At 52.5% G+C, this 22,291-nt stretch overlaps 2 protein-coding genes across 5 annotated transcripts in view; one reads left to right on the forward strand and one right to left on the reverse strand.

Moving 5' to 3' along the window:
- The first annotated feature begins 1,845 nt into the window (after positions 1 to 1,845).
- Positions 1,846 to 2,250, forward strand: QRFP (pyroglutamylated RFamide peptide). The gene has a single exon (XM_068964555.1). The coding sequence runs from the start codon at positions 1,846 to 1,848 to the stop codon at positions 2,248 to 2,250; it is 405 nt and encodes a 134-aa protein (XP_068820656.1).
- Positions 2,251 to 7,589: 5,339 nt separating this feature from the next.
- ABL1 (ABL proto-oncogene 1, non-receptor tyrosine kinase) overlaps positions 7,590 to 22,291 on the reverse strand; it is a 137,962-nt gene continuing 123,260 nt past the window's right edge. For 2 of the 4 annotated variants that reach the window (XM_068982433.1, XM_068982445.1), the window contains exons 7-11: positions 20,823 to 21,007; positions 17,398 to 17,550; positions 15,799 to 15,888; positions 15,286 to 15,450; positions 7,763 to 11,321 (exon numbers count right to left, since the gene is read on the reverse strand). In XM_068982433.1, coding sequence (XP_068838534.1) covers positions 9,601 to 11,321; positions 15,286 to 15,450; positions 15,799 to 15,888; positions 17,398 to 17,550; positions 20,823 to 21,007 — 2,314 coding nt within the window. In that variant the 3' untranslated portion in view covers positions 7,763 to 9,600. Of the gene's footprint in view, positions 7,695 to 7,762; positions 11,539 to 15,285; positions 15,451 to 15,798; positions 15,889 to 17,397; positions 17,551 to 20,822; positions 21,008 to 22,291 lie in introns of those variants that run through there. The other 2 variants (XR_011145476.1, XM_068982456.1) reach the window with 2 other exon arrangements.

Consider the following 22,291-nt stretch of genomic DNA (forward strand, 5'->3'; position numbering starts at 1 on the left):
GATTGGCCACGGGTGCCCTCCAGGGCTCGGCACTGGGCCTCCCTCTGTCTTCTCCTGCCAAGTCCTGGATAATGGGGCCTGAGCCCCAACTTGTGCTGGGGTCCAGTTTTTGGTGTGGAGGTTCCAAGCTCCCACTGGATTCCTGAAGGGGTCCACGCTCCCCCCAAAGGGAAGGAGAGAAGGTGCCCCCCCTTTTGAGACCCAGAGGCTATTCCCAGGTGGACTCATCCACCGGCTGGACTCCCACCTGATCTCAAAGCTGTCTGCCTCACTTTCTGTGGGGAGGAAAGCCCTTGAGAAAAGCCCCCACTCCACCCAGACGCTGACGGAGAGGCTTCCCTGAGGCAGGTAAGAGGTTGCTCCAGCCTCAGGAGATGAGAGAGGCGTAGGAGGGCTGGATTTGGGAAGAGGAGGGAGGACATGTTTTAATATTTTTTTTTAAGCTTTTTGGGCTGAGTACACTTTGAAATGTCTTCAAGGGAGCCATTTCTGGAAAGAGCTCTGGGAGGCCGGGGCTGTCTTCTCCAGAACACGCTCCCTCTATTCCAGCCTCAGCTCTCCTCAGAGGACCAGCCAGCTCCCACCCAACGTGGTCGTTCCCAAAGAGGCTTCCTTTGCGAGGGGACGAGCAGTTACTGCCAAGGCAGGGGCACTGAGGGGAAGCTCTATTTCTGTTTCACATCCCCATGGACTGCCGTGCAGGGGGTAGAGGAGCCATTCCCACGTCCAGCCCAATTAGACCCGGGCTTGCATCCTAGCTTTGTCACTTACAGAACTGAGATCTTGGGCCCGTCACCCGTTTGGGGATCCTGCCTCCTCTGTAGAAGGGAATAAGGGAGGCCCTCCAGGACAGTATCAGGTGGGGATGGTTAAACTGGCCTACAGTCCAGGAAGCCCCCTGGCCATTAGAATCGGGAGCCCTAGAGCCTCTGCTTTCGAGCTGTGGGTCCTGAGCACCGTCTCTTAGCCTTTCTGATGGTCCTCTTGCCTGAAGATAAAAATGGGAATAACAGGGCTTCAAGTTAGGTTTACCGTGAAGGTAAAGTGCAGCCATGCAGGCAAAGGTTTACCTCTCAGCCAGATTACACAGTTGGAGAAGGAAATGGCAACCCACTTGAGTATTCTTGCCTGGAGAAGTCCACGGACAGAGGAGCCTGGCGGGCTACACAGTCCATGGGGTCGCAAAGAGTCGGACATAACTGAGCGACTATCACTGTCACTCAGGTACACAGTTGGTGCTCAGCGGGCACTGGCAAGCATTCCTCTCTGGGAGGATGTCTGAGTTAGGCCACTGGGAGGATGTCTGAGTTAGGCCGGGCCGTCAGATCTGTTTCCTGCTTTCGGGAGTGGCTGACTTCCACGTCGCAGAGACACGAGCAGAGCATCCCCGCTAAACAGCTCAACCAGACCCATTTATTATCGAGTTGAAAACGAAGAGGGGTAGATGCTATTAACTCTACCCTATGACTCTGAGATGATACGGCCCAAGAGTCAATAATTATAATAAGGGAAGAATGAGCCCAAATTTGCTCAGCTCTCCCAGGGCCGCCTGTAAGCCATCCCAGCGGCAGCGGTATTAGTGTGCTAAGCTGCCAAGGCCGTCAAAAGATTGCAGGAGAGGGAGAACCAGCCTAATTGGCGCGGCTGGCTCCTGAACCTGCTAAGAAAATAAAGGCCTGGTCCCCCAACGTGGTGACACTTCCTCACGCTGCTTGCAGGCTGGGCTCAACCGAGCCGCCAGCTCACACCTTTGACAGTGGCTTGGGTCCCCGGGAAGCACGTGCACAGCTGTGCGTGGCCCCGGGGTGCAGCCCGTAACCTCCCCCTCTCTCCCCTCTGGACCAGATGCGGAACCCTTACTCCCTGCCCTACCTCCTGTTCCTGCCCCTGGGTGCCTGCTTCCCAGTGCTGGACACAGAGGAGCCCATGGACGCCGTAGGGGGCACCGGACGTGAAATGAGCTGGATGCACCCAGCAGGGGGACGCCCCTTCCCGTGGGGCCCCCCTGGGTGGCCAAGAGCCCCACACCCACAAGCCCTGCTCATCACGGCCAAGGAGCTGCGGGCGTTGGGCAGGGCGTGTGCTGGCTTCAAGCTGCGTCTTGGGAGGCAGGACGACGGCAGCGAGGCCACTGGCCTCCTCCTGGAGGAGGCCGAGAAGGTGGGGGGCCCGTTGGGGACTCTGGCTGAGGAGCTTAATGGCTACAGCAGGAAGAAAGGGGGCTTCAGCTTCCGCTTTGGCCGGGGATGAAGGGGCCAGTGATCCTGGGAAGGGCCCCTCTCCACCCGACCCCATCCCCGCCGTTTCCACACGCTTCTCCTCTGGCCTCAAAAGACCAAGACACTGAGAAGGTGTGGGGTATTCTTATAAAGGACAACAACAGGAATTATAAAAGCAGTAGGATTGGTTAGGTGGGTGCTCACTTTTGATTTCCAACTTTGCTGAGGCAAAAAAACCCTGGATGGTGTCAAAAAGGAGCTCAAAAGACCAGAAGAGCAAGGTAACAAGAGATACCACATCTGGCACCACCCCCTGGCAGTCTGCTGCGTTTCAGCCCCCTCCTCCGGGGGCCTGGAGCTGAGGATGCCCTTGGACCACGAATCTGAACAGGCAGAGCTGGCTGTGCTGGCTCTGGCCTAAAGGTAGGTGGCCTGAGTGATTCCGTAGGATAACCCAAGTTTTGACAGTCTCCGCCAGGACGTCAGGGGTTGACATCTGAAGTGCGACTGTGAGCGAGCACATTCCACTGGGTAGACTGTGGTTCTGAAAGTTAACAATGGAAAAAAAAAAAATCTTGTTCTCCATCCCATTAAGACAACATCCCTCTGGCAAGAAAACCTTGCTGCGGTGTTGCAATGCCACTCGGAACCCGCTGCCCAGCCCTTCTGACAACTGTCTTCATCGGTGGTACAACGTTTGCCAAGCCGAGAGGCCTCGTGGGAGGTGAATGAGGAAGGAATACTTTTTTTTTTTTTTTTGCTGCAGCAAGGTTGAGTGTCCAGTGTCCAGAATGTGAATGTATTGTTGTCTTTTGAAATAAAAGTTATAGTGACTGCAAACTGTGATGGGAAGCCCGCCTGACTCTTGCCTGCAGGTCCTCTGTGCCCTGGGAACTTCGCTTCCCGAGTTGCGAGTTGCCTTGACTTTGGGGAGATGGAAATCGTGTCTCCTGTACCCCACACACCTCTCCAGGCATCTCCTTAATTGGCAGTTGGTGAAATACCCATGGTCAGAGGTACAGGGAAAGACACACGGGCTGATGCATTTTTCCTCTTGCGCTAGACAGCTCTTGCCCTGGTTTTCTCCAAGTGAGGAGAATTCTGAAAGCAACTGCTCTGCCCCGAGGGAAGCCCGCGCTGGGCAGCCCTGGGGCGAGGCGGAGCATCTCCTTCAAACGTGGCTTTGGTGAGTCCTGCGTTCTGACCCTAGTCAGCTTCAGCAGTCTGATGCTCCTCACTCCCTGGCTGGCTTCAACTGCCAGGACCAGAACCTGTATCGATGTTGCCATGGCAACACCTCGCCTCCTCCCTTGGGAGCCGTGGCTTGCCCCTGTTCACAATTGAATAATTCTCCATTGAGCTGTCACAATTAATTGGTAGATTCTTATTAGCCTTTTTAGAACCACACTGGGCCTGGGCCCAGCTTGGCACCTCAGAGCATTTCACAGTGTTTTTCCCGTTCTATTAGAGACTTAGGTTCCCCGGTAGCAGCTCTCAATCCTCGACAGCCCGGAAAGTCACTTCATTAAGGGGTGACAGATCTGAGCCACAAAAAGAGGCGGGCTGACTGGGGAGCAGAAATGGGATGCAGGGAGGGGCGGGGACGCAGGAGTTGGAGCTTCGCCTTATGTTGAAGTAAGCTGCTTAGAGCACATGTCCTGGGCTCAAGGCCGTGGTGATGGGGCCGGCAGTGACGCTGAGTCTGGGAGGCACGGCGTACCTTTTGGCCTCTGCCACTGGCGAGGGAGGGAGGAGCCGGGAGGTCTGCTGCTAATGTGACAGGTTGATTGGGGGGGGGTGGTGGTCTTTGTGGGTGAAAGAAGCAAACACTCAGCCCTGAAGCCACGGAGGGAAAGCTCACGAAACCAGTCAAGGAAAGCCCCGCTGCGGAGGCCGTACAACACGGGGTGGCCAGAGGAGGCAGGGGGGGTCCTAGCCTCGGCTGTCACCCAGGCACGTGCTCACTTCCACTCTGATACAGGGGGAGGCGAGGCAGCATCCTGGAGTAAGTACTCCAGCCCGTAGCTCATTTACACACACAAAGAAGCCAGAGAATGTGCTCGTGACACACCGGGGGAAACACAACAGACCAAGGGCAGAGGGACGCCCTGCAGCAAGGTCCCCTGGCCCGGGCGCTCAGGCGACTTCTACTCTCGGGACTAAAGGACCACCCCCGCAGTCACTCACAGTGAGAACTGAGAACCTGGAGGTCACCGAGGGGGAAAACGCTCCCGCACGTGTTTACGCACGCTGTGGGTATGCACCGGCTGGCTTTTAATTTACTAGGATTAGGTTAACCTCGGTGGAGAAATCCGAGATAAAGTGGGGAGGGGGAGAGGGGCGGGCCTTCAAAAGTGGATAACCTGTCATTAGGCTTTCATCATTAAACAGAAATCAACAACAAAGCTGTCCTCTCCAGTTGCTTGTACATTCAAGCTCAATAAACCTGAAAATCAGAACAATCAAACTGCTACGGGCGTTGACCTGCTAAATCCACTCCACTGCATCTGGGTAACCTTCCTCTTTAACCTCCCCACACCTCTCGACCCCCCGGCTCTGTAAAGGTTTGGGGGTCTCTCGTGCCATCCCCACACAGCCCCCTCTCCTTGATGGAGATTACTCCCCAGATTAGTGAGGGTGAGGCTCTTCGGAAAACATCTGCTTCGGAAGCAGGGCGATTACACTCCCCCGGTGGCCTGGCCAGCTCCACCTGGCGTGGCCGTGCTGTCCTCTGGCCCAGGCACCTGGGAGCTGACGCATTCGCTCATGTTAAGCATTCAAGACACACACACAAAACGCTCCATCTTGGTGTGCAGATCTCCAGGTATTTAGCTCTTAAAATGGATGGGGAATATTTGCCAGTATTTTCTTGCATGTTTGAAATATTAATAAAAATGTCCAGGAAAAAAAGATGTTGGGGGCGGGAGCAATAGCAGACCATCACCAGCAGCTGCAGCAAGTGAGGCGTCAACTCGTCCCAACAGCGCCTGGCGCCAAAGATGCTGCAAGACACACACCAGGGGAGACCCAGACTCAGGCAGGGCGCTCTCACCGTCCAGGCAGGGAGCCGGGGCCCTGGCCTGAGACGGGGGGCGACCATGGAGGAGGGCTGGCACCAAAGACAGGGGACACCACGGTTGGGCAGTCTTGTCCCACCTAACATCTTCTGTATGAAGACAGCACGTCGACATGGGTCCCCCACCCCGAGTGCTCAGCTGAGGAGTGCTGTCTATAAAACACCTCTGATGCCGACAGACAGGGCTGGGCGAGCTGTCGTTCTCACCTCCCCTCTTTCACGATGGAGGAGGGGAGGTGAGCTTGGCCCTGGAGCCCCGATCTCCGCGGATCGTGCTGTGGCCATCTGGACTGTCGCCAGATGAGTCAGGCGCAGTAGGCGTTTCGCAGGCACGTGCTGTGTGACCTCGGGCTAGCTGCCACACATCTCTGAACCTGGCTTTCCCACCCATGAAATGAAGATGGTCACAGAACCTCCCTTGTTAGTTCTGAAAACGTGTGGGGGTTTCCCATGGTGTGCGGAGTGCATTCGGAGTGCATTTGTAGAGTAGCTAAAAGCACTCCCCTGGCAGCTGAAATTCTAAGAAAATCTTCGGTGCAACCGAACACATATCTGGAATGTGCCCCAATTCTAGGCGTGGTTGGATGAGTTTCCAGCCAGTGACACACCCATTAGCCGGCACCACCCAGGCTACGTACCCCGTGTCGCCCGCCCTCTGACCTCTTCCACCAGACCACGTGCCTGTTTAAACATCACTGTGCTGGGTCTGGCAGCTGCCCGGCACCATGTACCATGGAGTGGGGTGTCTGTCCCCTCCCACTCCCAGTGCCCCCCAACATTCCATGGCATGAACACACCACCCCTACCTATTCTGTTCCCCTCTTGATGACTGCTTTCAGTTTGGGATCTGAAAGGTTTTTTATAATTTTTGAGGCTGGAGGCTTATCCATTTTGAGGTAACCATGTCAATAGCAGCTGCCCACCTTCTAGTGCCTCCTCCTTGGTTCTGGACCTCAGAGGCACGACTCAGACCTTTGGCCACCATTGTGTGTATACACAGAGATGTCTTCCTGGGGCTATATTCCAGTCCTCACTAGGTTCTCAAGAGGTTCTGTGATCTAAGAGGTTCAGGACCACTGACCTAGAACGGTGAGACCCAGGTAAGCTTCTTCAGCTTGCTGGACACTCGTGGAAGACGTTACCTTGGATTAGAGCCTTCTGAGACCCTGCCTCATGCTGATACGGCTGCCAGCGTGACTGGCGCGTACACAAGGCCTCGTCCTGGTCTCACCACGTGGGAGCTGTGACTGGACGAGCTCTCTGCTGGGCAGTGGGAAGACGGGACAGCTCACCCTGTCTGTGAGGCTGCCGTGAGGAGTCCGGGACCCATGCATGGCTGACCCAGGGGAAGCAGCCGTCAGCGGGGACTGTCACTGCAATCCCACGTCCTCTTTCAGACTTGAGAGCTGCCACTCAAAGGAAGAGCCTGCTCCCCGTGGAAAAGTCCCCAACTCGGGAGCTCTGGTGTCCAGTGACAGCTCTGCCACTGACCCACCCTGTGGCCTGGGCCCGTTTCTGCCTCCGTGAGACGAGGAGACCTGTTCCCCTGTGCCGCCTGGGGCGACGCCACTTGAGCACACACCGTGGGTCCCACTGACCTCGTCCCCGGGCTGGCGTTTCCACTGCCCCCGCTGCGGAGCGGCACGGCTTGCTGCCCAGGTCTCTGGGAAAGAGGCTCCGCTGGACCGTGTCTTCACTGGGCTCTGGTGGACAGGAAGTGCGTCCTCTGACAGGCCTGCTAGCTTAATAAGTATCATTAGCAAGGGGCAGCTACTAAATTCCCCGACGTCCACTTTCCGAGCCACCAGCTGGCGTCAAATGGAGAATGGATATTGAGGGCACGTCAACACCCCCTCGGGAGGTCCCCGTGGGAGAAGTCACGCCGTGGCCCTGGCTGGTGGCTCCATCCCCTCACAGGCTGGCACACCCTCCTCGTCTTCATCCACCGAGAAATAAGATGCCTGGTGCACTGAACACGAGTGAGTGGACAGCGCTTTGGGGACTGATGACAGTGGCTGAAAGTGAATTCAAATGCAAGGAGAAAAAGAAAAAGCCCGTGGGGAGGGCTGAACACTTTCAGGCCAGAGAGGCATTCCGGACGTGACCTTCCTCTCCCCATTTCAGGGACGGGCGGCACTGCTGTCGCTGGTCTTCCTTTTCCACGCCAGACGGCCACGGCCCACATGGGAGCACAGCCTGTTCTCAGTGCCGCTGCCAAGCCAGGCCGCTGGCAAGCAGGGCTCGAGGGCACAGAGGGGCCCAACGTGAGGGCTGGCTGGTGACACGGTCGGTGCGGGGTTCTGCCGCACTCCTGTTCTCTCCTGTCGTGTGAGATCCGACACGGCCCGGCCGCTTCTGGAAAGCCTGGCTCCCTCCCGGCCCATGAACGCGCAGGGGCTCTGAGGATGACAGGGAAGAATTACGGACCACAGCAATTACCCGAAGGTCTGGTGTTGTAAACATTTATTTAAAAAATACTACGGAGGAGAGACGTGGATTCAAAAAAACACAAAGTCATATACAGAAACAAAATGTACTGGACCAAAAAAAAAAAGACACCATAGGCATTGCAGAAGGGAGGACAGTGGAAAACTATTTACAGGTCATTTATAAAAGGGCAAGTCTATAAAAGAGTGTAATACCAAAGTATAAATGCAAAATATAGTGGCACATCGTGTGAATGGGAAGAGACAAGTACCTCAGAAACGGGCAGTGGAAGGGACCTGGTGGGCTTCGTTCCGCTTCGTCTGCAAGGCCACTGGCGGTGTTCGGGCACACACCCCCCTCGGTCTGCGCAGCACAGCAGCCCGGGGGGGCAAAGAGGTGAGGAGCTGTGAAAACAGCATAAAACGACCCAGAGGAAACCATCTCTATCAGAGAAATAAAAGCCAAACTCAGGTGATTAGTGTACAAACAGGGCCCGAGTGAGGTCATGGGCACGGGGCGGCCTGGGGAGCGGGTGGGACGCGGTCTCCTCCTGGTTTCTCCTCCGATTCTCCTGAGCAAGGCCCAGGCAGGTACCGGCCCACTCCTCAGTAGCTGCTCCAGGTCAAGGTCAAGGGCACGTGGGCTCCTGCCCCTGAGCCTAGTCTTGGGCAGCCTGGGGAGATGACGCTGAAGACTGCTCTCTGAGACACTTCCTCCCACCGGAACATTAGGTTAAGTGTTGCTTGTGGTAACTACATAAGCTACATGCCCACTGGGGCATGGCCCACGCTGGGTGGGGCTTTGGTGCCCCAGCCCTTTCCCTCCTGCGTGCGCACTGGGCGCCCGATGGCGGCTCCTTCTCTCTGGGGAGGCAGTTGTGCTGAGGGCAGTTTGGAAATGCTTCAAGAACTCTGGAAAGCTGAAGACTGACTTGTCACCAGGGAAAGAGCCCTACAAGAATCTACTTTGCCTTAGAGGAGCAAGATAGAATGGAAAGAGAGCAACTGGAAGTGAAGACTGAGCACCTTATCAGGGCCCCCTGGGAATTTGGAAGGAAGGTAACTGTGCTCACTGCCGACCTGCCAGGCCCCGCTCTGGGCCATCCTGGGCCTGGCTGCGCCCCCACGCTCGCCATCCCCTCCTGCCTCTGAGAGCAGGTGACGGGGCCCTGAGGACCTGGAGAGGACAGCGAGGAAACTCTCCCCATCGCAGACTCCTTGGCTTCCCCCCAGACCGGGACCCAGAGGCTGGCTGGTGGCGGCGCCCTGGCCTATCTCAGCCCCCAGTCAAGAGCCGTCCTTCACATGGGGGGATGGTGCGGGGGGGGTGGGGAGTGGGGTGATCCCTGGGCCACACTTCCCAGGATGTGGCTCTGGACACATGTCCTCAGCAGGCGGCCCGAGCGAGGGGAGTGTACACTCCCTGCCTGGGGTGAGTGGAGCGGACAGTCCCCAGGCCCTGCTGACTCAGCTCCCATTCAGGGTGCTCCTTCCTCGGGACAAAGAGGGCAAACGCAGAGCCAGTGGAGGTTCTCCAGGGTGGAAGATGGAAAGGAAGCGCTCATCGACCTTCCCGCCTGGCCCCGAGGGCTCAGTTTTGAAGCCCCACACGCAGGGAGGAGGCTGGCGTGCCCACGGCAGTCCAGAGAGCGGGAACGCCACAGACAGAACTTGGATGAGGCTCCGGGGGCCAGGCGGAGGGGGGAGGCGAGCACAGGAGGATGGTGGGCAGGACAAAGTCGTGGCGCCGCGCTCCATGGCGGCCTCTGCTCTGCCCGGTGCAGAGCTCTGGGCCAAGGTCCCCACACGCGGGTCCTGCCGGCCGCCTGCCCGCTGCCCCGGGCACACACAGGGAGCTCTCGTGCGCCGCCGGCTCCTGCTACCTCTGCACGATGTCGCTGATCTCCTTCACGGAGCTGAGGAGTTTGCTGAAGTCCTGAGTGGCCGCCGGGCCGCCGCCTGCTGTTGCTGGGCAGATCTGCAGCTCCCGGAGGCTGTTCTCCAGTTTGTTGATGGCCTCACGGAAGGCGAATTTGTTCCTCATTTGCTGGATGGAGTCCACATAGCTCACGCAGAACGTGTAGAGGTTTTTGCCGGCTTCGAGCACGGCACTGTGGCTGGCCATCTGCTCCGAGTTCTTGGAGATGGCCAGGCACAGGGCCTCGGTGCCATCCAGCACCATGCCCTTGGTGATGGCGCCACTGGCAATCCGCTCAGGAGGCTGCCGGGTTTTCCGAAGAGACACGCGGGTTGATATGAGTGGGATGAAGGCGGTGGAGGACGGCTGGTCCCCTGCCAGGGCAGAGGGTGCTGACGGCAAGGTGGTGGGGGTGGGGGCGGGGCTGGTTGGGGTCCCTGCTGGCTTGGTGGATGCCGGCGGCTTTGGCACGGACGGGAGTGCAGGCTTCTTGGCGCCCTCTCCCAGCTGGCCAGGCTTGGCGGTGTCGCTGTTCACGGCGTCCGCAGCCAGAGCCACAGGTTTCGCCTTCCCCCCAGTGCCTGCCTCCCCGGCTGCTTCCTGGCTCGGGCTCTGCGAGGGCTTCCCGGCTTTGCCAGCAGAGGTGGGTGGTGGGGGCGGCGGGGCGGGTTTGAGCTTGGACAGCTTCCCCTTGTCTCTCCCTGGGGACTCGGAGGCGGCCTTGTGCCTCCTCCCCCGGGGCTCCTCTGCAGCAGTGGCAGCGGCCTTGCTGGGCCCTCCGGAAGCTCCTGGCCCGGCCCGGCTGGTGGGAGGTGCCAGCTCGGCGGGTGTCCCCGAGGCACTGGGCCGGCCGGCATCCTCCTTGTGGGGAGGGTTGGAGGGAGGCGCAGCCGCACCCTGCCTCCGGAGCGGTTTCGGTGTCAGGCTGGGCGGGCTGGAGCCCGGGCTGGCCTCAGCCGCGTCCTTGAAGACCTCGTCGGTGGCCTCCTCGGTTTTCTTTACCAGCCGGGGTGGCGGGGTGACCGTGCCTCTGGTCATCTGGTCAGACCTGTTCTCGCTTGCCCGTTTCCGAGGCAGGGCCGGCTTCTCGCTTTTGTGGCCTCCGAAGGTGGACGAGTCGAACTGCCTGCCGGTGGACTGCAGGTCCCGAGGCAGGGTGACTGACCGCCACTCTGTGTCCTTGGCGCCATGGGGCACGCAGGAGGCTGAGCAGGACCTCAGGAAGCGCTTGCTGGCACCACCACCGCTCTCCTCTTCACCGGCAGCCAGCCGGCTGCTGGTCAGTGTGCTGGACTTTTTCCACAGGTGGGGCGACCGGAAGCCCACGCCCCCAGACTCCCGGAAGGCTCCGTTGGGGACCCCGGCCCCGCTGCTGGGCTTCGGCATCTTGGCCGACTCCGCTGTGTCCAGGGGTGCCGGCGCCAGTGCCCCGTTGCTGATTTCCCGGCCTTCCTCCTCACTGGCCGCTTTCCGCTCGGGTGGGCCATCCATCTCCCGGAAGGAGCTGCTGCGTTTGGGAGGGGTCGGGGCAGTTTTCTTCTTCTTCTTGATCAAGGCGCTGAACAGGTTGGTCTTCTTGTCTTTGGGAAGCAGGCGTTCATCCTCATTGAGGCCGCCATCTGGAGGACCCCGCTCTTTTCGAGGGAGCAGTGGAGATACAGTGGGCTCATGGTCCACAGGATCTGAAACACACAGGGAAGAGCTGAACAAGTCCAGGCCAGAAGTGACGAGCCTGGCCTCTCACGGGCCGGCGGCCTCTCCTCACAGAGAGGCCCTGCATCTGGGCTCTGCCAGGCCTGCGTGTGTGGTTGGGCTGCCCGACCCTGGCGAGCGACTTCTCTCTGCTCACCCTCGGCCTCCTCATCGATGAAACGGAGCACATTAGAGCTACCCGGAGTGCTGCAGTGAGAATAGAAGGGATATGGGCATTTATCACAGCTCCTGGCACGGAATCCTCAGTAGCTGTGGCACTGCATGTTGGTGTTGTCATTACTGGGCAGAGCTAAGATCTCTCTCCTTGAAGACAGCAGAACAAAAAGCTGTGGCACCTGCGCCCACTGCCCCACCCCTGTTAAAGCAGAAAAGGCCCTCGCACACCACCATCTGGAGGGTACAAGGCAGACGAGGCCAAGCACAGGGTCAGGAGCTGGGCCTCTCCCACCAGGCGGCTGCTTGCGGCTCCCGCAAGGCTGGGCAGGAGGGAGAGGGGCCGCGTGCCACAGAGTGCAGTGACAATGGGCTATTATGCTCAGGGAACTAGAAGGGTGACCTTTTAAAACTTTTAAATGGGCCATCCTTTAAATATGAATAACAGCGCCTAAGAAATCTTTCTGGCGTTGCCAAGCTCCCCACGAGTGAGTGACAGAGCTCTCCCTCCGAGGGCGGCAGCAGCGCGGTGGCCGTCAGCACCTGGGACGCTGAGGGACGGGGCATCTGTCAGAACAGCAGGCTGCACACAGGACTCCCAGATCCAGGCAAGTCAAGGCCCTCCCCAAACCTCAGCCCCGTCAGAGGAAGGCGAAGAGAGTGAATTTCTAATGAATTATGCACAGCTCTGTTTCAGGGGCTGAACAGCTAATTGACACGCTTGGCACGCCATGAGATTACATATCAGAATACCCCTCAGATGAATACTGATGGGGGGTAAATGAACATGATGGCTTATCACTGGCCTTTTAATAAGCCGCAAGTTCTCAGAGTGGCCCCTCCTCCCCACCGCTGTCCCGCTTCCTGACGTCAGGACGACTAACAGAAGGATGGCGGGGCCAGGTTCTAGATAGTTTACATGCTGTCGAAGCAGGGCAAGCAAGACGGTCCAGGGAGTGTGCAAAGAAAGCAGGATAATTTATCTCTTATGTAAACCTTTTAAGTGTATATTTTTGCTATTTTTCACAGTAAATATATTTGTGCAGCAGTACATATAAAATACCTATGTATAGGAGCTACACATTCAACTTTTAAAATATGGGTAACATGATGAAAGAATAGCAAGGAGAGATAAGAAATCTGAAAACGTCCAGATGTTCAAGCTGGATTTAGAAAAGGCAGAGGAATCAGAGATCAAATTGCCAACATCTGCTGGATCATGGAAAAAGCAAGAGAGTTCCAGAACAACACCTACTGCTGCTTCAGTGACTACGCTAAAGCCTTTGATTGTGTGAATCACAACAAACTGTGGAAAATTCTAAGTGATCAATGTGAAGAAATAGAGGAAAACAATAGAATGAGAAAGATTAGAGATCTCTTCAAGAAAATTAGAGATACCAAGGGGACATTTCATGCAAAGATGGGCTCAATAAAGGACAGAAATAGTATGGACCTAAAAGAAGTAGAAGATATTACGAAGAGGTGGCAGGATTACACAGAAGAACTATACAAAAAAGATCTTAACCCAGATGACCACGATGGTGTGATCACTCACCTGAGCCAGACATACTGGAGTGAGAAGTTAAGTGGCCCTTAGGAGCATCACTATGAGCAAAGCTAGTGGAGATGATGGAATTCCAGTTGAGTTACTTCAAATCCTAAGAGACGGTGTAAACTCCATATGCCAGTAAATTGGGAAAACTCAGCAGTGGCCATAGGAATGGAAAAGGTCAGTTTTCATTCCAAACCAAAAGAAAGTCAATGTCAAAGAATGTCCAAACTACTACACAACTGCACTCATTTCACACGCTAGCAAAGTAACGCTCAAAATTCTCCAAGCTAGGCTTCAACGGTATATGAACCGAAAACTTCCAGATGTTCAAGCTGGATTTAGAAAAGGCAGAGGAATCAAAGATCAAACTGTCAACATCTGCTGGATCATGGAAAAAGCAAGAAAATTCCAGAAAAACATCTACCACTGCTTCATTGACTATGCTAAAGCCTTTGACTGTGTGAATCACAACAAACTATGGAAGAGCTGGGATATACCAGAACACCTTACTTGCCTCCTGAGAAACCTGTATGCAGGTCAAGAAGCAACAGTTAGAACCAGACATGCAACAACAAACTGGGTCCAAATTGGGAAGGGAGTATGTTAAGGCTGTATATTGCTACCCTGCTTATTTAACTTATATGCAGAGTACATCATACAAAATGCTGGGCTGGATAAAGCAAAAGCTGCAATCAAGACTGCTGGGAGAAATATCAGTAACCTCAGATACAGCACCTTTATGGCAGAAAGCGAAGAGGAGCTAAACAGCCTCTTGAGGAAAGTGAAAGAGGAAAGTGAAAAAGCTGGCTTAAAACTCAATATTCAAAAAACGAAGATCATGGTATCGGGTCCCATAACTTCATGGCAAATAGATGGGGAAACAATGAGAGACTTCATTTTCTTAGGCTCCAAAATCACTGAAGATGGTGACTGCAGCCACAAAATTAAAAGATGCTTGCTCCTTCGAAGAAAAGCTATGACAAACCTAAACAGTGTATTAGATAGCAAAGATATCATTTTGCCAACAAAGGTCCATATAGTCAAAGCTATGGTTTTTCCAGTCATCATATATGGATGTGAGAGTTGGATCATAAAGAAGGCTGAATGTTGAAGAATTGATGCTTCTGAATTGTGGTGTTGGAGAAGACTCTTGAAGAGTTCCTTGGATAGCAAGGAGATCAAACCAGTCCATCCTAAAGGAAATCAAGCCTGAATATTCACTGGAAGGACTGATGCTGAAGCTGAAGCTCCAATACTTTGGCCACCTGATGCCAAGAACTGATTCATTAGAAAAGACTCTGATGCTGGGCAAGATTCAAGGCAGGAGGAGAAGGGGACGACAGAGGACATGGTTGGATGGCATCACTGATTCAATAGACATGAGTTTGACCAAGTTCCAGGAAATGGTGAAGTACAGGGAAGCCTGGTGTGCTGCAGTCCACAGGGCCGCAAAGAGTCGGACATGACTGACTGACTGAACAAGAACATGATGAAAAAAATTGGAATCATGGGGTCTTGTAGATTCTGGCTTTGTCCTGTCCCTTCCCATTCACCCAGAGTATGTGGCCCATCAGAGCAATCCCCTAGAGGCAGCTAAAACCCAGACACCTGGCCCACTGCAGACATCTCCACCCAGTTGGTCTGCTCTGGAATCCATACTTCTGTATTTTCTTTTTGGTTGGGGCGACTGCAAAACCAGAGCAGCCTTGCTCAGAGCAGAGCCTGGCACACAGGAAGCACTGGGTCCATGTTTGCTCATGTTAACCCCTCCTGCGGTGCTCCCACCGCCCTTGCTAGTCAAGGGGACAGCACCAGTCTCTTCTCAGGGACAATGAGGACCCCAGCTCTGCCCCGGGGGCCTCATGGCTCCATCAGCACCAGGGAGCTTTTCGTATCAGTGCTTTCACAACGAGCTGCTCTTTGTTTGGTTCAGTGTTTATTATTGCTCTATCTGTCCACAGTGCAGAACAACCACAAACAGTGTGAATGATACATGAAAAGGTGGGCTTGTCCCTGTAGGTTCCATGAACATCTCTGCCTATCTGACCAGGCTGACTGCGGAAGCAGTGGCTCCTACCTGGTGGGGGCGGTGGGGGCGGTGGGTAGAGAGTGCAGAGAAGAGGAGAACTTTCCTCTCTGCAGCTGGCCCACTCATGAGGGATGTGCTGCCTTTCAGTTTAGGGTTGACTCCCTGGGGCCCCCGAGGCAGGTGGGGGGTGGGCACATACCAGTCTCTCCTGGGCCCTTGGAGTGGGGTGTCTCGGGCATGTCGGGGGTGTCTTTGTGCTCAGCAGCTCTCCTGGAGGTTCTCGTCTTGGTGGGCAGTTCTGGGGCCTGCAGCAGGGTACCTGCAACCCCTCGCATGCCTTTCTTCCCCAACTCCTTTTCCACTTCTAAGAAACACCAAAAAAATTCAGAACAAAACCAGCAGTCATCAGCAGTGGTATCATTGTGGTCTGTTGGCTTTCTCTTCTTAAGGCAACAGTAGTAAACTATATACGGTTACAGAAAAGGGACACACACTCTGAAGAAACAGTACTTGAGCAATTTTCAGAACCCTGGTTGCAAGAGACGGAAAGCCACCCTCAGCACCCCTGCTCCGCTTTCTGGTCTCCGGCGAGATGCTGGCCCACACGCTCTAGCAGGAAGTGGACTGAAGGCCTGGGCTGGGCCCCACATGGCTGTCCCTCCCAGGTCGTCCTCGCTCTCCACCACGGGCACCCCCAGGACGGGCACTTTACCATCTGATATGCTGGATTCCTGGAACATCGTTTCAAAGGCTTGGTGGATCTCAGCAAAGGAGGGCCGGTCAGAGGGATTCCACTGCCAACCTGCAGATGAGACCCAAGTCAGACTGCCCACGACGCCTCGCGAACATGGGGGGACGAGACATTCTCAGTGGAAAGTCTGGAAATTAACATTCCAATCCTGCTTAAGCATCTTTTGCTATGACAAGTTAAAGTGATGAATGTCACTGTGTCCTATTACAGACATTGAGAATTTGAGAAAATTTTACATACTGGCAGGAATACGGAGTCTAAAATCCCAGAGACAGGCTGACAGCAACAACTACATTTACAAATAGGATTTTACCAGCCTACCTCCAGCAAATGTAGAAAGTTACTAAAGCCAATAGCTTGCTTCCTACCTTACCCTTACTTCATGGTTATCAAAGCCCAAGTTCCTCATCAGAAAAGATGTACTAATTAAAACAAGGTTAAAATGAGCATTAAGGGATGACTAAATCCCATTAGGTGAAGACATAGAGTCCCTCTCAGAAACTTCTGCTGAGAGTATCAATTCATATAACCTTTTTGAGAAAAAGATGATAAAACCTATCAAAATTTAAAACGCACTTAGCTCCCTGAACCAACAGTTCAACTTCTAGAAGTGCTAGTAAAGTGCATAGAGGTCTATGTATGAGGGTGCTGGTTCCTGCCTTATTTATAATGACAAAAAAAAAACACAACGCAACGACAACGAATGTGTAAAGCAACCAAATGCTCATCAAAAGCGGACTGGATGAACGAATAAATCATGCAATAGATGCCAGACAGCTACACAAAGATATGAGACAGGAAAGTGGGGGAAAGAGGGTGCACTTGCTCTGAATCACAGACATGGAAACACAGGCCTGTTCCACTGCTAAGTACAAAAAAAAGTTGAGGTGATAAATTTTTATACTTTTTATATATGCACACACACATTACATACTTATACACACACAACCTATAACACACACATAACACATGCATACATGTAACACACACATATAACACACACGTGTGTGTGTGTGTATATGTATGTGTGTATGTAAATGGCTGAAATTTCAGGGCCCATAATATATATGGGCTTCCCTGGTGGCTTAGCTGTAGAGAATCCTCCTACCAATGCAGGAGATCCAAATTGGATCCCTAGGTTGGAAAGATCCTGGAGAAGGAAATGGCAACCCACTCCGGTATTCTTGCCTGGGCAATCCCACGGACAGAGGAGCCTGGCAGGCTACAGTTCACAGGGTTGTAAAACTTGGGGTTCTTATTAATAAATGCACATTTCTTGTATAGTAGGCAAATATTCTGAGTGACTTTTATCCACCCAGGCTTGGTATCCATCGGTCTCTTTTGCATGAAAAACAAACAAAAAACCCTCAAAGTAAAATACTATATATGAATAAAAGCGCATAGAAACATGGAAAAAAAAAAGTACCAAACTGTACAGTAGTTGCTTCTGAAGAATGGGAAAGAGAGGAAATGGAGCACTTTTAACCCCTCACTTGACACACATGCCCTGCACTGGGCTGCCTACAGAGCCCACATCAGAACCAGCAGGGGGAGGCTTACATGCTCGCATGAGTTCGTAGACCTTCTCTGGGCAGCCTTCCGGGCGCTCCATGCGGTAGTCTTTCTCCAGCAGCTCATACACCTGGGACAGGTCAATTCCTGGGTAAGGTGACATGCCATAGGTAGCAATTTCCCAAAGCAACACTCCAAATGCTAAAAGAAAAAAGAAAGAGCAAGACTGTTCAAGATGCGTTTAAGATTTGACTGCACCGCATTCAAAACCGGCTAACTATACAGCAGACTTCAGAAGTTATACCCTCAGAAGCAGCCCAGACACTCTGACATTTTATGAGGTTCTTAATTACCAACAGCCCTGGACAGAACAGGACAGAATTAGGCTTTCCCGTCACTCACGCCCACGGACTAGCACATGCTATAGTAGAGGAGGGGCCCGGGGTGACCAGCCCCTCCAGGGTCCTTAAGGGAGCATGGGATCTTGTTGGGAGATGTGGTGGAAGGCGCCTAGGACTGGAACTGAAGAGGCCATTTCTAGTCGTCACTCTGTGACCAACTAGCAGCGTGCCTCCAACAGGCACCTCTCCTGGGTACGTGAAGTTATCTCTAAGGTCCCTTCCAATTCAAAAAATTCCATTAAAATCTAACGAAATCACTGAAATTCCAGGTCCCACTAAGGAACTTGAATTCCTTGGAGAAGTGGGTGGTTCAGGTCTGGGGCAGAGAATGAACCTGGAGTATTACATTCATTTCAGATAGCACAGATGCTATAGAAGACTATAGGGTTTTATCAGAAAGAACCAGGAATAATTTGAAGTTCCCATGGGCCAAAGTTGAGACAATCTGAATATCAATTTTAAAAAACTGCTGCAGTGGATTAGTCTATAATATACTCAAATATAATTAAATCCAAGAGCTTGTAATAATACTACAAAAGAAAAACAAAACCTAATTGGTCAGGAAGCAACAGTTAGAACTGGACATGGAACAACAGACTGGTTCCAAATAGGAAAAGGAGTATGTCAAAGCTGTATATTGTCACCATGGTTATTTAACGTCTATGCAGAGTACATCATGAGAAACGCTGGACCAGAAGAAACACAAGCTGGAATCAACATTGCCAGGAGAACTATCGATAACCTCAGATATGCAGATGACACCACCCTTATGGCAGAAAGTGAAGAGGAGCTAAAAAGCCTCTTGATGAAAGTGAAAGAAGAGAGTGAAAAAGTTGGCTTAAAGCTCAACATTCAGAAAACGAAGATCATGGCATCTGGTCCCATCACTTCATGGCAAATAGATGGGGAAACAGTGGAAACAGTGTCAGACTTTATTTTTTTGGGCTCCAAAAATCACTGCAGATGGTGACTGCAGCCATGAAATTAAAAGACGCTTACTTTTTGGAAGGAAAGTTATGACCAATCTAGATAGCATATTCAAAAGCAGAGACATTTCTTTGCCAACAAAGGTCCGTCTAGTCAAGGCTATGGTTTTTCCTGTGGTCATGTATGGATGTGAGAGTTGGACTGTGAAGAAAGCTGAGCGCTGAAGAATTGATGCTTTTGAACTGTGGTGTTGGAGAAGACTCTTGCGAGTCCCTTGGACTGCAAGGAGATCCAACCAGTCCATTCTGAAGGAGATCAACCCTGGGATTTCTTTGGAAGGAATGATGCTAAGGCTGAAACTCCAGTACTTTGGCCACCTCATGCGAAGAGTTGACTCATTGGAAAAGACACTGATGCTGGGAGGGATTGGGGGCAGGAGGAGAAGGGGACGACCGAGGATGAGATGGCTGGATGGCATCACGGACTCGATGGACGTGAGTCTGAGTGAACTCCAGGAGATGGTGATGAACAGGGAGGCCTGGAGTGCTGCTATTCATGGGGTCGCAAAGAGTCAGACACGACTGAGTGACTGAACTGAACTGAATTGGTCACCACTGGAGGGTATTAAGAAATCAATCTGTTATCTTGGAAACTGGTTAATAATGGCAAGGAAGTTTATATTTGTCTTTCCTGTATGAACTGTACCCCCTACTGTAATCAGATGGTAGGAGGGAGGAAGTTTCTTCTTATAGAAGTATGGAGCTCATAAATGAATAAGGAATGATAGAACCAGGGAACTGTCATTTGGCAACCCCCTCATAAATCAGTGGCTCCAGACAGAGGGAAAATCAAGAATTACGGGGCTACTGATCAAAGGTACCCTTCCTTCCTATGAAGTACTCTTACCAAAACAAAACAAGTCAAACCCAAATGTGATCAAGGTGTCTAGGTCCAACTACCCATTTTCTGGGAACAGTGAAGGCTGAGGAACGTGAGAGACAGTGAGCAGAATCTGGAATGTGGGAGACTTTAAAGGACAAATGGCAGGACCTCTTCTACAAACAACCAGCGAGAGACACAGAGACAAAAAAGGAGTTTACAGATTAGGGGAGACCTAAAGAATATCATCAACTAATTGCACTGGGAAATTTGTATTTTCACCCCAATTCAAACAGATTAAAAAAAAAAAAAAGCATGACTTTTATGATTAACTGGAAATTTGAACATTGATATTTGCTAATATTTAGAAACTGGTTCCTTGATGGCTCAGCAGGTAAAGAATCTGTCTGTAATTCAGGAGACACGGGTTTGATTCTTGAGTCGGGAAGATCCCCTGGAGAAGGAAATGGCAACCCACTCCAGTATTCTGGCTTGAAACATCCCATGGACAGAGGAACCTGGTGGGCTACAGTCCAAGGGGTTGCAAAGAGTTGGATACAACTGAGTGACTAAGCACGCAAAATTCAGAAACTAAGCTCAACTTGCGGTTCTACAAACACAAAAGCCGTCTTTAAGAGACATATGAAATATTCATGGACAAAACATTATGCTGTCTGGAATTTATTTTGAAATAACAAGGGTTGGGGCTGGGCGGGGGGATAGGGTGAGAGGGTACCACGAGGTGAAGACAGCAAAGCTGGGGGTGGCAAGTGCCTGGAGTCACCAGGCAACTCTTGCCTCCTTGACTGCCTGCTGACAATCTGCATAACAAAAAGTAAAAATAAAATACTGTCACACAAGGCTTTGGAGAGGAACATTTTACTTGAATCTCAAACCAGACTCTGCAGCATTCTCTCCACAGAGGCAGACCCTGGGTGCCTGCAGGGTGGGCTGGCTGCCCTGCACATCCAGGCAATCTAACAGTGAAGAAGACATAAAGTCGTTAAGTTGGGGGAAAGAGTTCATCTGAATTATTTTGGAAGAGGAAAAAAAACCTCACTTTTACCTCATTTAGGAGAGAAAATATGGGAGAAGAGATTTTTAAAATTGAAAAAGAAGTAAAAGAAACAAAAAGAGAAGGAAGCAATGAGAAAGAAATGAAAGAGCAAGGGAAAAGGAACTGAAAAGGCAAGGAGAGAAAGCAAAATGAGGACACAGCCCCACCCTAGACGAAGGCGAGGACAAAACCAAAGCAGTGGCCCTTACCCCAGATGTCCGACTTGATGGAGAACTTGTTGTAGGCCAGGCTCTCGGGTGCCGTCCACTTGATGGGGAACTTGGCCCCGGCGTGGGCTGTGTAGGTATCCCCTGTCATCAGCCTGCTCAGGCCGAAATCAGCCACCTTCACCAAGTGGTTTTCCCCTACCAGGCAGTTTCGGGCAGCAAGATCTCTGGGAAAGGAAACAGTTTATCTGTGAGTTCCTGGCTGGCTGTCAGCTTTACAAATCTTCCACCACTGTTTACCAAGGGGCAACACCCACAATGGGAAAATGGGAGATCCTAAACAAATACATCTACTTGTAAATAGTAACCACCAAGCTCTACCTGGAGAGGGTGGCAGGGGAACAGGCTCCCTGGCCCCACGACCTGGAGTGAGCAAATCACCCTAGGACTCGGTTCTCTCCCCCATGAGATGAAGATGATGATAGCGGTGCTTGCTTCTTAGGGTGGCTGTACGTGGTAGTGAATTCACAGTAGAGCACTGCCTGGGGACAGTGTCCTTAGGAGTCTGTTCAGCTACTACTGCCCTGTGCCAGGCACCGGGAGCGGACATCCAGGCCAGGCCTTGATCTCGAGAAACTTACTCAGCGTGAGTCTCTGCCTGTCCTATTTAGACTCAACAGGATAAAATAAAGCCCACGACATTCTTTATCCAAATTGTATTTCCCACTTTCCTATTTCTTCCTGATGCGTATCCAAATGTATCCTATGGATTCTCTCCTGTATAATCGGCTTCCTTTCGCCTCCTGATTCTCCCACGGAGGCAGGAGCCTAATCTCTGGTTCACGGACGTTAACCATGAAATCGCAAGGCAACCTGGAGTGCGGGGTGAGAAGAGGCACCCGCTGAAGGCGATGGCTGTGTGAGATAGCCTGATCACCAGCAATGAGAGGGAAAGGAAATTCAGGAGGGTTGTGCCTAATAGGATTTCAGTAAAGCATTTTAAGTTTGCGTGAATGAAGAGAGAACGAAGCGAGCCATGCAAGGCAAACCAGAAGTCAAGAAATTTCAATTTGCAGCCTCAGAGGGTTCACTTTCCTGAGTGACAGGAGCCTCTGAAGCAGACTCTCATGGAGCACAGAAAAATCTGCCATACAAGGCGCCGCCAACAGCTCACACACGCTCCTCTTACTCCTTACTACGAAGTTCCGTGTACAGGTTTCATACTTGAGTTAATTGGGAAGGAAAGGTCACAACGGTGGCTGGAGAACATCTTGTATAGAAGACTCCGGCAAAGCCCATCAGGCCCTGTCCTGCACAGGCCGTCACTCTGCTAGGAAGCCATTTCCACCAGCAAAGAATGTGGAGACCAAGATAATTGTGGCATGCTTGAAGGTCAGAACACTCCAGGCTTTGAAGCAGCTAAGATGCTTAATTTAGAACTATGCATACACAATCCTGACAATGGTGGAAACATCCCTGAACCAGATGACAGCAAGTTAAGTGGAGAATGA

Source organism: Capricornis sumatraensis, chromosome 1 (genome assembly GCF_032405125.1).
Source record: "Capricornis sumatraensis isolate serow.1 chromosome 1, serow.2, whole genome shotgun sequence".
In the NCBI taxonomy this organism is placed as follows: domain Eukaryota; kingdom Metazoa; phylum Chordata; class Mammalia; order Artiodactyla; family Bovidae; genus Capricornis; species Capricornis sumatraensis.